Here is a 13232-nt window from a genome sequence, read left to right on the forward strand (position 1 = left end):
TTGTTACATTTTTATACTAATGAAGAAAAAAAGGGGGAAAAATCCCAAATTTCCTCTTCAGTGAACTGGTATAAATGGCAACTCTTTCAACATTTCTTATCTTCCTTTTTTTCCTCCCTCTCCAATTAAGGAAAATGTGCTTCCTTATTTAGTCAGCGGTCAGTGGAGGCTGGTACCCACCCACAAGGAAGCTGATGAGTCTGTCACTCTTATTTGGGAAAGACTGGCCTGATTGTAATCTTTTCCTTTTCCCTTCTACCAGTGAATTGCATCTTCTCAACTTCCTCTATTCCTTGCTCAAATCCCACATCCAATCGAGGATGGAACATCTATTCTGTTTTCGAAAGCCTTTCAGCCTTGGGAAGCCTTTTATGGCATTAGGCAAATAGTTTTCCCACCCAGGCCCCATTAATTTGTGCCCTCCCTGGATTCCCCTTTGCTGCTCCGTAGAAGTATCACCAACCAAGGAATAATTAGTAGCTCTGCCTCTAATAGAACCAGCTTCAAATATCATTAACATATCTGCAAAAAGATGTTTAGTTCTGTCATGGCAGTGACCAGGACTCTGTGACCATAGAGGTCTTACCAAAAGGGAATGAAGAATTTGACCTAAGCTGGCCTTAGTATAATTGTTTATAGCAAGTATATAGTTTCTAAAAGGAGGGTCTTGTTCATAAGATTAATCATTGAATTATTTGTCACAAATTTACCCAAAGGAACAAAGACTTAAACTGCCCTCACCAGCCCAAACTTAGGTGTTTAGGTTAGTTTAAGTTTAAGGTGTTAAAGTCAAATTCCAGCATTTTCCTTTGGGAATACCTAGGATGGGAATTGCTATGTCATAGTGTAGGTGAATATTTCATTTGGTAAATGATATTGCCAAACAGTTAACCAAAGTGGTCATACTAATTTACACTCCCACCAGCAAAGTTCCATTCCAATTGCTTCACATTCTTACCAATATTTTTAATTTAAGCCATTCCAGTAGGTGTTTGGTAGTATCCATTGTGGTTTTAATTTGCCTTTTCTTAGTGAGTTAGAGCTTTTCATATACTAATTGGCCATTTGGTGATCCTTTTTGAGAAGTGTCTGCCCAAGTCATTTGCCCAGTTTTTACTGGTTTTTGTCATTTTCTTCACTGGTTTGTAGGAATTCTTTATAATTCCAGGCATGAGACGTTTGTCAAATATAGATATTGGAAGTTTTTTCCTATCTGTAGTTTGCTTTTTCACTCTCTTAATGTCTTTTAAAAAGTGGTTCTTAAGATTTTAAGTTCCATTTATCAGTCTTTTTCTTCATGGTCCCTGCTTTTCATGTCCTGTTTAAAAAATCTTTGCCACTTCCCACTTCATTTTTACTTACCTATGCTATTTATATGCCTCTTCCCCCACAGCTGAGATGCATGAGGGCAGGGGCTGCTGTATCTTACTCTGCTCTGTAGACTCAGAATCTAGCATAGAACTTGGAACATGGTAGGAACTCAGGAGTCACTTGATTAATGAATTAATTCATGCACTGGCTGGAGTAACTGCACAGAGTTTCTACTAATGATGAAAACAATACTAAGAAAACCCTTGGTGCATATGTATGAGAAGAAAAATTATGTTATTAATATTCCTTTAAACTGTATATGAGCTTTCTATGCTTTCTATGAAATTTCTGCGCATGCAGATGTATATGTGCCTGACACAAAAGCTGGTAAACCACTCTGGGAAAGTTCATTAAATAGGATCCAGTTTCCATTTTCATGATAAAAGGGAATCATTTAGAGCCCAAGTGAATTCTTATGTCACCCAGAGAATTGAATTCTGATAGAAGATACTAGGCTGAGGACTCACAAAGCTTTATATTAAGAACAAGCATTATTCACCTTATAAAACACATTCACAAACTATCTCATTAGATCTTTACAACAGACCTAAAGCAAGTAAAATAAGTATTAGATTAGCTTCATCATGCATATGAAGAGATTATAGCCCAGAGAAATTTGACTTGCTCAGAGTAACAGTGAGTGAGTTTGGGGAAATGATCCTATGTCATCTAACTACACTCTATAGCCCCACACATTGATGTTTGAGATTTTTTTTTCCCCAACCCAACTAGCTTCTTGGAGTCAATGCTAAAGTGCTTCGGCATCTAAAAGATCTGGGTCTCAATTTCTGCTATAAATACCTATTAGCCATGTGAACTTGCATAGTTCACTGATCCTCAGTAATAATCTGGGCCTCAGTTTCTCATTTACAAAATACCTATCTCACAAGTTTATTTTGAGAAATAAGAGGCAAGATTCCTCTCATGGCATAAGATGCAAGCCCTCTCCTTTTCTTGGATTTCAGCAAAAGGATTTTACATACAGTGTCTGTTAGGACATTTCATGAAAGAAAGTGAAAGTTATTCAGTCCTGTCCGACTCTTTGGGAAACCATGGCCTGTAGCCTGCCAGGCTCCTCTGTCCATGGAATTCTCCAGGCAAGAATACTGGAGTGGGTAGCGGTTCCCTTCTCCAGGGAATCTTCCGAACCCAGGGATCAAACCCAGGTCTCCCGCATTGCGGGCCTATTCTTTACCATCTGAGCCACCAGGGAAGCCCACGAAAACCAGAGTGGGTAGCTTATCCCTTCTCTGGGGATCTTCCCAAGCCAGGGATCAAACTGAGGTCTCCTGCATTACAGGCGCTGAGCTACCAGAACATTTCATAGTTAGGCAATTAAAATGATTTGATGGCAGACTGTCAGATATCATTCAGATTTTAGAAGGTATTTCTGTTCCGAACCAAATGGCTTATCTAACAGCAAACACTCTGTTATATTATTAAAATGGTGGTACAAGATGATGGTGGCCTGGAGCTTGAAAATTGGAAGGTTAAAAAGCTATTAAAGGAAGCACAGCAAAGAGCAAAGTATGGAAGGTGATAAGGAAAAAAATGATGGCTGCCCTGCTTGGTGCTGTTTTTTTTCAAAGAGCCCAAACTTTGCAGAGAGTGAAACAAATATGGGCAGATAGTGTGTGAAACACTGTTGCTGCTTGGGAAAGAGGGGAGGCTAAGATATTTCTCATGGGTACCATCCTCTGACTCACTAAGATATTTTAGCTCACGAGGCCATGCCTCCTGGTTCCTTTCTTAGTGTCACATGAAAATGAGCAGAGGGTGGGTCATCAGGAGAGGGCTCTTCAGGAAGAGGAAAGCTTCCTTTATGGAGACCTGTAGGCGGTGTTGAGGGGGCATGTCTCCACACCATGCACCCGCCTGGGTGACCTCCACATATAAACAGTGCCTCCCTGGCCCTCTGTAGGAGTCCTGAAAGAACAGCCTGCAGTCCAACCCTGCAGGAGTCCCAGCTGAGGCCACAGGAGTTTAAGCCCACTCTGAACACGGAGCCCTTTTCCAGGTTCTCTCTCTCTCATCCTGATTCTTGCCACTGGAAGCAGGTAAGCAGAAATGAAAGGGCCCAGTGAGGGGGTGGCCAGCTAATAGTTTGGTCTAGCTTTTAAGAGCACGAACTTCTAATCCAGAGGATACCTGCCTCAGCTGCTAAGCTCTGTGTGACTTCAGGCAATTTAACATCTCTTTGCCTCAGTCTATCAACTTCAGACCTTTACACATGCTTAGAATACTTTTCCCTTCCCAACTTTGCCCATCTAATACCTTGTTGTCAAGTTTTAGCTTGGCTAGCACTTCCTCCAGGAGGCTGTGCATTGCGTCTGCAGGCAGGATCAAGCAATCCTCTGGTGCTTCCATCACACCTTCAGTTGGACAGTTCTGCACAGTACTTGCTCATTGCCTGGTTAGTGTCCCCACAGACTTTAAGTTAGTCAAGAGAAGAGGTTGTCTCTGGCTCACCAGTGTGAATAGTGCCTTGGCAGACAGTGGTCACTTAATGTAATATTTGACTGATGAAAGAATGATAAAAAAAGGCTGGCTAAGTAGTAAGGTAGATCTAGAGACACACAGAATTTACAAGCTCTTCTATATGACTTAACTGATCACTTAAAACTGTTACCCAGACATCTAGTTAATGAGTTGTTCACTTACTCCAGATCTCACTTTAGATCAGGGCCTCTCCTAAAGCCTGGTTGTAAAGTTTTACCTTATGACCCAGCTTGTCTCTTCACATATCAAATTAGCCAAACTCTTTGCTAATCTCCTGGCTCACATTTGTGGAAGCATTTCTAAAAATTTTATGATTTCTAGAGGAACAAAGTCAGAGGGAGGAAGTGAAATTGAAACTGAGCCACTGCCCTGTGAGATGCAGCAGCAGCACAAGTGCTTTTAGCAGAGAAGTAGGACATCCAGGATCCTCTGAATCCCACTCATCCCAAAGGCCATGCTCAATTTAGTTTTCCTCTGCATGTTCATATCTCTTCCTTTCCCTTATTTATTTATTTAGCTGCACCGGGTCTTAGTTGCAGCACGTGGGACCTTTGATCTTCCTTGTGGCATGAGGGATCTTTTCAGTTGGCCTGTGGGGTCTAGTTCCCTGATCAGAGATGGAACCTGGGTCCCCTTCATTGGTAGCACAAGGTCTGAGCCACTGGACCACCGGGGAAGCCCCTAGTTTCCCTTCTAAAACTCCAGATTGGAAATATGGCCATGGAAGAGATTAGGGGTTTGTCCATGTCAGTGATCTATGTCTAGACAGGCCTTACTACTCATAGCTGGAATGATTCAAAGGCAGCTGAAGGCATTCCTGAGCAGAAGTTTCTCCCAGCCAAAGAGCGTGCCTCCAAGTCCAGCCACACACCAGTCCTTTCTTGGGCCGCTAACAAAACGTCAGTCATCTGGGAGGTGCGTAGGGTAACTTGCTAACAGCCTGAATTGGTTAGTTCACCCTGGATTGGAGACACATACTGAGAGCCCGGCGGGAGGCTGCATCACAAGCTGTTGGGGGTGAGGAGTTGTTACTTTACAGGTGCCCTGTCTCCTGACCACAAACCTAGAGAGGAAATAGCTGGTACCATATCAGCTTGGAGGACTACTTCAGGAAAAGATGGCTCTGTGGTGGTCCGCTGGGGGACGGCGGAGGGGAAGGGACACACCATCCCTCCTGATCCCTGGTGCGCCCCCCCGCCAGGCCCTTTGTATCTCTGGGGAAACGGCCACTGTTCCTCCATATCCTACCCCCAACTGCTCCAACATGTGCCCCCCCTCCACAGAGATCTGAACTTGCTTTCATCACGGACAAGTTATTTGGCTCACCGTGAGAAACATGGCTTACAGAGCAAAAACCCAGTGGAGAGGGCACATGGTGAAGGCAACTCATCCCAATAAAATATTAGCAATTGCACTGGGAAATTCCCTGCTGGGAGGAGCTGCTGAGATGTTTGGGCTCTTAGATTAGGGGAAGTAAAGATCACCAAGGCCTGTGGAGGCTAGGGAATGTGAGAGGTGGGGGCTGACAGCACAAGAGCACCCCACCCCTTCAGCCCCACCCAAATGGCCTTCTCAATGCTGTGTCTAACACCAGTCTCTATAAAAGATGAAGTCTGGACAAAAAAAAAATCCTAGGCTAATTAAGGTGGTTTATTTTTATTAAGTTCATAATTTGTAAAACCATTTTAAAAAAGGTATGATAAAATTAAAATTTAGGATAGTCCTTCCCAGGAAGTACTGGAAGATGATAGTAATATTTCTTAGCGGCAAGGATCCATTTTATAAACCAGACGTGTTTACATGGATGTTGTTCAATTATTCCACACAATTAGTAAGGGCAAATATATACATTATGCTTAATTCTTTAATTCTGAAATATTATATATTTGATTATATGTTTATATGTAAAAGAGAGATTGGGGTGGAGACTCTGATCCACACATATTTTCTGATTATGGGCAAAGTTGTCTGTTAGGAGAGGAGTGTCCAGAGCCTTGAGACAGACATTTAACTGAATTGCAAAGTGGCAACAAACCACTTCTTGGAGATGTCATGGTATAGGTTTTTTCAGATTCACACTGACCTGAGTCTACCAAATACTACTAGTCCTATTCTAATTCATATACATAAAAAGTTCACAGATCAGCGAAAACTTAAAAAGGAGAAATGGCTAAAAGTAACGGTATAGAGGAGGCATTTTTCAACCTATCTGGACACAACATTTTAATTTTTAATCAATTTTATTGATATATAATTGAAATATAAAATTCACAAATTTTAAGAGTAATTTGGTGAGTTTTGTCAATATATGTAGTTGTGGCATTCACCAGAATCTGGATATAGAACATTTCTGTCACCTCAAAAAGTTTCCTTGTGTCCCTTATATTAATCCCCTCTTTTGTTCCCAGGACCTGGCAACCACTGATCCACTTCTCATCACTAGACTATAGTTCTGCCTTTTCTAGAAGTCCACATAAACAGAATCATACAGTGAGTAGTTTTCTGGCTTCATTTATTTAGCATGATGCCTTTGAGATTCGATGCTATTGCATGTATCAGTAGCTTATTGTGTTTTTGTTTTGGGGGGATTTTGGCCATGCCGCATGGCTTGTGGAGGAGTCTCAGTACCTTGACCAGGGATTGAACCCAGGCCACAGAAGTGAAAGCTCAGAATCCTTAACCACTAGGCCACCAGGGAACTCCCCTGAATGGTAGTTTTGAGGAACAAAAATTTTTAATTTTGAAGTCGTTTTTCACTTTTTATAGATTGTACTTTTTGTATTCTATCTAATAAATTCTTTATCTAATCCGAAATCCCAATGATTTTCTCCATTTTTTTTTTTTTTGGTAAAATTTGAATTAGGTTTTAGATCCATGGTCCATTTCAAGTTAAATGTTGAATAAGGTTTCCAGTAATAGGCAAAATACATATTTTTGTTTTACATATGGATTATTCCAGGATCATTTGTTGAAGAGACTCTCCTTTTCCCACTAAAATATCTTTTTCAAAAATCATTTGATCGTATGTGTATAACTCTATTTCTGAATTCTCCAGTCTGTCCCAGTGGTCCATATGTCTGTGTATACGATTACTTCACTGTGGGATTACTACCACTTTATTTGTCTTAAAATCACATAAGTCCTCCAACTATGTTCTTTTTTTCAAAATTGTTTTGAAAAATCTAGGTTCTTTGCTTTTCCACATAAATTTAGGTTCAGCTTGCCAATTTCTACAACAAAACTCTAGTAGGATTTTGACTAAGGTTACATTGATATTGAGTCTTTTGATTTGTGAACATGTTATATCTCAGCATTTATTTGGGTTTTCTTTTTCTCAGCAATTTTTATAATTTTTATAACTTTTATAATTTTTAGTGTACAGGTCTTACACAGATTTTATTAAATTTATCTGTATTTTCTATTAATATTTTATGCTATTGTAAATGTTCTTTTAAATTTTATAATTTATCATTGCTTATATATAGAAATATAATTGATTTTTGTGTATTTAATTTTTTATTTGGTAACCTTGCTAAACTCACCTATTCATTCTAGTAACTTTTTAATAGATTCCTTATAATTTTCCATGCAGATAATCATGTTACCTGTGACTAATAACATTCTTACTTCTTTCTTTTGTATCTGTGGCTTTTGCTGCTTTTTATTTTCTTATTGCACTGGAAAAGATCCCCTGTACAATGCTGAATGAAAGTAGTGACAGTGGACACCTTGAAAATGACAACTTTTAAAGCGAGAGGATGACACCCTGCCCTGTGCTCTGGGGGTTTCCCCTACCTGTCAGTCCCAGTAACAGAGCTACATGACCCTCCTTCCATTGGTTCCAGGACACTATCCTCTCCCTGTGTGATGGCATGCTCACGGACCTGCTCCCGCATTCTGGGGCTGAGCCTCGGGACTACAGCCCTGTTTGCTGCTGTGGCCAACACACTGCTCCTGTTTCCTAACTGGGATGTGACCTACCTATTGAGGGGCCTCATTGGCAGGCATGCCATGCTGGGCTCTGGGCTCTGGGGAGGAGGCCTCATGGTAAGTGTCCAGGGTTCCCTGAGTGTGAATTCCCAAAGTGTCCCCCAGGAGTGGAGCAACGAAGTCGGGGTGAGGGAAGGAGTTTTGTAATTTCTTGAAAACAAGTTTGAACTAACAAACTGATTGTGAATCTATAGCAACTCCAAGGGATAGAAGACCCTAGGAAGACTGATCAAAGTTTGCTGGATTTTGGACTAGGTAGGCTGGGTGTGAATGCTGCCGTCCATAGAATCATATCAGGCTAGTCATTCAAAATTGGGTCCTGACAGCCAAAGCCAAACCCTCTGGGAAATACAGGATAACTAAGTCCAGGTGAGATGTCCAACCACTCCGTTTCAACAGCCTTAGGTGGCAGTTAGAGATGTAAATTACCTAATCTCTTCTTAACACACATCCCTCTTCTCCTAGGTGCTCACTGCAGCTACCCTCATCTCCCTGATGGGCTGGAGATATGGCTGCTTCAGTAAGATCGGGCCCTGCCGTAGGGTAAGAACCCATTCTACTCTTCTAAGAGCTAGAATGTCCCCACATTCTACAACTTTAGAGGCAGAGTGATGAGGCAATTTCAGTTTTGGGGTATGAAGTCAGGTTCTGACCATACTTCTTAAAAGTCCTAAGCTCTTGGGCAAGGTTTCTGAACCTGAGGTCCTTCTGTTAAAATGAGAGTTAAGAGAATCAAGTCCAGGGAGTGTTAATGAACCATGAATGTCTACACATTTGTGGGGAACTGTTCTTTTAAAATTTATTTTATTGAAGTATGGTTGTTTACAATGTCCTGTTAATTTCTGTAGTACAGCAAAGTGATTCAGTTATATATGAGCTGTTCTTATTATTAGTTTTAGCCTGTTGAACAATACGGACATGAATTACGTTCTTTGTAGTCATATGTCACTGATAGAAAATTTCCTGGCTATTTTAATTTTTTTTAGGGCTGAAAGTCTCTCCAGAGATTTGATGACTAGATTCTAGTCTAACGTCTCCATTTCACAGAAAATGAAACTGAGGCCCAGAATAAATGTGCACTTTATTAATTACAGCAGCATCTATATATATTTGAAATATCTCAGTACATAAGTGTATAAGGTGTATTGCTCATTCAGCCTCAGACACATGAATCTGTGTCCTTTTTACAGTAAATCTACAGTCTGCTTTGATATCTACAACCCACATAATGGAAACCCCGCTGATTTAGAATTACAGTTAAAGAATTAAATATAAACACCCATATATCTCATTCACTATCTGTTCTCAGTCATGTCTGGTTTTCCCCTAGGCAAGTGGCCCTTAGACTTGAATGCGTGCATCAGAATCCCTGCAGGCTGTGCTAAAACACAGATTGCTGGCACCCCCCCCACCCTTAGTGTTTCTGACTCCATAGGACTGGGTTGGGGGAGGAGAATTTGCATTTCTAACAAGTTTCCAGGTGATGTGATGTTGCTAGGACAGGGACCATATTTCCAGAACCACCATCCTAGGCTTATGTCAGACTAATTCATCTTGAATCTTTTAATTTAAGAGTCAAAACCTAGTATGCACCTTTCTTTGGCCCCTCCTGAGTTTTAAACCAGCTTGACATCAGTGGGAAAATGACTCTATGATTCTACATAAAAACTATATATGGTTTTTGTATATATATATGTGTGTGTGTGTGTATATACATATATACACATATATATATGTTTTATTTAAACTTTTAACATATGTTCTTTTGGAAGGTGAAAAAAAAATCTAGTACTCTGAGAAAGAAACCAATTTGGAAGTTAGAATCCTGCCAAGGAAATAAACACGTTACTATCTTTTGGGAGGGAAATGAGTGGTGCACAGACTAGAAAAGTACAATGACAGAACTCAAGTCATTTTAGTGTAAGCTCTGACTTGGTCTCCCCATCTCTCTGTCTCTGTCTCCCTCCCTCCCTCCTTTCCTTTCTTCTTCTCCCTCTTCCTCCCTTCCTTCCTTGATTAGACAAAGAGAGGAATCATGGATGGCAGCTTGGAACTTTTGAAAAAATATAGCCTTCCCTTAAAAGGGTTGGAGTGGGGCTTGGATAACCAGCCTGACCCTTTAAACCAGAGACTGAATGACTGCAGCCTGAGTGTACAATTTTTGATGCCAATCTGCTGAGAAGCTCTGAAGAGCCTGCTGCCTGGTCCAGGTGCCAGTGTCTCCCCCTCCCGCCTCCTGTTCTTTCTTTCCCACCCCTTCCTGGCTCTACTCAGTGACCCCTTGTCAACCAACCCTACCTTGGTTATGTTTTCAAGGAGGTGCTGTGGGTAGAATTATCCCCATGACTGGGGAAAGCCTGAGCACCAGAGAAGTGAGACTTGTCCAGATCACCCCACAAGTCACCTAGTCACTGAGTCATGACCCCATCTCAGGCTCACTGTTTCTTCTCTCCTTGTGTAGATGCTTACCGCTCTGTTGTCAAGTGGCCTGGCTTTGCTTGGAGCCTTCATTTGCTTTATCACTTCTGGAGTAGCCCTGAAAGATGGTCCTTTTTGCATGTTCGATGTCTCACCCTTCAATCAGACACAGGCTTGGGAACATGGTTACCCATTCAAAGACCTGCATAACAGGTAAATGGATGGAAACTTGGATTTGCAGTTTTTCGGAAAGAGAAAGACACACACATGGGCTACAAACCCCTTTTGGTCATGCACTCTAGCATCCTGCTTCTCTGATTCTTAGAAAATTGCAAATACAAAAAGAGTCACCCTCAAAAGTCTAATCCTACGACCTGAGCTGAGGGTGAACCCAGGTTTCTATTGAGGTTGCTTGGACTTTTCTTACTTATTCCAACCCCTGGTCTCCTTATTTTTGGGGACAGGAATTATTTGTATGAACATTCACTCTGGAACTCTGTCTGCCTGGAGCCTTCTAAAGCTGTCGTTTGGCACGTGTGCTTCTTCTCCACCCTTCTGTGCATCAGCCTCCTCCAGATTCTCCTGGTGGTCATTCATTTCATCAACAGCTTCCTGGGCCTTTTCTGCAGCCTCTGTGAGAAGTGACAGGTAATGCCCTCTCATACATAAGTGTTTTCATCATGTGCTGCCTTGAACCTTTCCTGCAAGAGAGGGTACAAATTATAAACAAATTTCCCTTTAGGAAGTCATGTGGTAATAATAACAATGATTCCTTGCATATATATTGACTGATACAATGAATTTAAAATCAATTACTACAAGATGATATAGTAAGAGAAGAAATAGTTAAATCATTATTATTGTGTAGGAACTTATAGTCCATGAAATGTCCTCCAGCCATGATCTCATTTCAGCTTCTCAACAGCCCTGTAAAACTGGCCACATGTTAGAGATGAAGTTGAGGCTCCTAGAGGATAATGGACTTGCCGCCCAAAAGCACTTAATTAGGTTCAGGAAAAGTCAGTACCGGAGCCCCTACCTTCCAAATTCAAGTTCACCAGCTTATTAATAAGACTGAATTTTGTGGCTCCCAAATTCATAGGTTGATGCTCTAGCCTTCAATGTGACTTTGGAGATAGGACCTTTAAGAAGCTAACTCAGGCTGAGTGAGTGATAGATGCTCAGTCATGTCCGACTCTCTGTGACCCCATGGACTGTAGCCTTCCAGGTTCCTCTGTCCATGGGGATTCTCCAGGCAAGAATGCTGGAGTGGATTGCCATGCCCCCCTCCAGGGGATCTTCCCAACCAAGGGATCAAACCCAGGTCTCCTGCATTGCAGGCGAATTCTTTACTGAATGAGCCCCCAGGGAAGCCCTAAGCCTTAACTTCGGTTAGATGGGGTCATAAGAGTGGGACCCTAATCCAGTAAGACTGGCATCCTTATAAGAAGAGGATGAGACAACAAGTACATGAAAAGATGCTTAATATTACTAATCATCAGGGAAATGCAAATGCAAACCATAATGAGATATCACCTTATATCTGTTAGAATGGCTATTATCAAAAAGGAAAGAAAGAACAAATGTTAGTGAGGATGTGGAGAAAAAAGAATTCGTGCCCTGTTGATGTGAATGTAAACTGGTGTAACCACTATGGAAAACAGTATGGAGGTTCCTCAAAAAATTAAAAAAAGGACTACCACATTATCCAGCAATACCACTTTTGGGTATTTATCTGAAGCAAACAGTAATACTAATTCAAAAAGATATCTGCACCCTCATGTTTGTTGCAGCATTATTTTCAATAGCCAAGACATGGAAACAATTTAAGTGTCTATCAACAAGTGAATGGAGGGCTTTCTTGGTGGCTCAGTGGTAAAGAATCTGCTGGCAAATGCAGGAGACACCGGTTTGACCCCTAGTCCTGGAAGATCCCACATGCCCAGGAGCATCTAAGTTCATCGGCACAACTATTGAGCCTGTGCTCTAGAGCCTGGGAGCCCCAACTATTGAGCCCATGTGCTGCTACTACTGAAGCCCAGGTGCCCTGGAGTCCATGCTCTGCAATAAGAGAAGGACCACAATAAGAAGCCAGCACACTGCAATTAAAGAGTAGCCTCCACTCATCACAACTAGAGAAAAGCCCACACAGCAACAAAGACCCAGCACAACCAAAAAATAAATAAATAGATGAATGGATAAAGAAGTTATAGTACACACACGCAATGGAATATTCTTCAGACATAAAAAAAAAGAAATATTGCCATTTGTGACAACATGGATGGACCTAAGTGAAATAAGTCACACAAAGACAGAGACCATATGATCTCATTTATATGTGGAATTTTAAAACAATAGCCACCAAACCAAGTTTATAGATACAATGACAGACAAGTGGTTGCCAGACATGGGGTTGGGGAGTGAGAGAAATGGATGAAGTGAGTCAAAAGGTACAAACTTCTAATTATAAAACAGTTAAGTTATGGGTATGTAATGTACAACATGTGACTACTAATAATATGTATTACATATTTAAAGTTGCTAAGAGATCTTTAAAAAGTTTTTTGTAACTAATATATGGTGCCAATGTTAACTAGAATTATTGTGGTGATCATTTTGCAATATATACAAATATCAAATCATTATGTTGTACACTTGAAACAAACATAATGTCATATGTCAATTCTATAAAAATGACAATGTAGTATATTTCCAGAATAAAAGCATGATTAAGCTTCAGAAAGTTTATTCACTTATAATAATAGATTTAAGAAGGAAAAAATCCTAATGATTTTCTTCATAAAGTCTGAAAAGGCATTTGATAAAATTCAACATACATTCTTTACATCCCTTTTCTTTTCTTAATTAAAAAAAAATATTTATTTGACTGCACTGAGTCTTAGCTACAACCCAAGGATCTTTGTTGTAACATGCATATTCTTAACTGCGGCATG

The 13232-nt window shown here is 40.7% G+C and overlaps 1 protein-coding gene across 2 annotated transcripts; it reads left to right on the top strand.

Annotated features, from left to right (window-relative positions):
- The first annotated feature begins 2776 nt into the window (after positions 1-2776).
- TM4SF19 (transmembrane 4 L six family member 19) lies at positions 2777-12123 on the top strand. Of its 2 annotated transcripts, XM_043875099.1 has the most exons (7): positions 2777-3428; positions 6279-6360; positions 7716-7917; positions 8326-8403; positions 10322-10491; positions 10743-10926; positions 12072-12123. In XM_043875099.1, exons 3-6 carry the CDS (start codon positions 7738-7740, stop codon positions 10921-10923), a joined length of 609 nt encoding a protein of 202 aa, XP_043731034.1. In that variant the 5' UTR covers positions 2777-3428; positions 6279-6360; positions 7716-7737; the 3' UTR covers positions 10924-10926; positions 12072-12123. The 2 variants fall into 2 exon arrangements, with proteins under 2 accessions (XP_043731034.1, XP_043731033.1); XM_043875098.1 differs by lacking the exon at positions 12072-12123 and having other exon boundaries at positions 2782-3428; positions 10743-11838.
- The last annotated feature ends 1109 nt before the right edge of the window (positions 12124-13232 follow it).

Source organism: Cervus elaphus, chromosome 19 (genome assembly GCF_910594005.1).
Source record: "Cervus elaphus chromosome 19, mCerEla1.1, whole genome shotgun sequence".
Taxonomy (NCBI): Eukaryota; Metazoa; Chordata; class Mammalia; order Artiodactyla; family Cervidae; genus Cervus; species Cervus elaphus.

Excerpts from the sequence above, each read along its gene's own strand:
- TM4SF19 (XM_043875099.1), top strand. The coding sequence starts at position 7,738 with ATGGCATGCTCACGGACCTGCTCCCGCATTCTGGGGCTGAGCCTCGGG. Across the intron at positions 7,918-8,325 it reads TCTGGGGAGGAGGCCTCATG|GTGCTCACTGCAGCTACCCT; the intron begins GTAAGTGTCCAG and ends CTCTTCTCCTAG. Across the intron at positions 10,492-10,742 it reads TTCAAAGACCTGCATAACAG|GAATTATTTGTATGAACATT; the intron begins GTAAATGGATGG and ends TTTTGGGGACAG.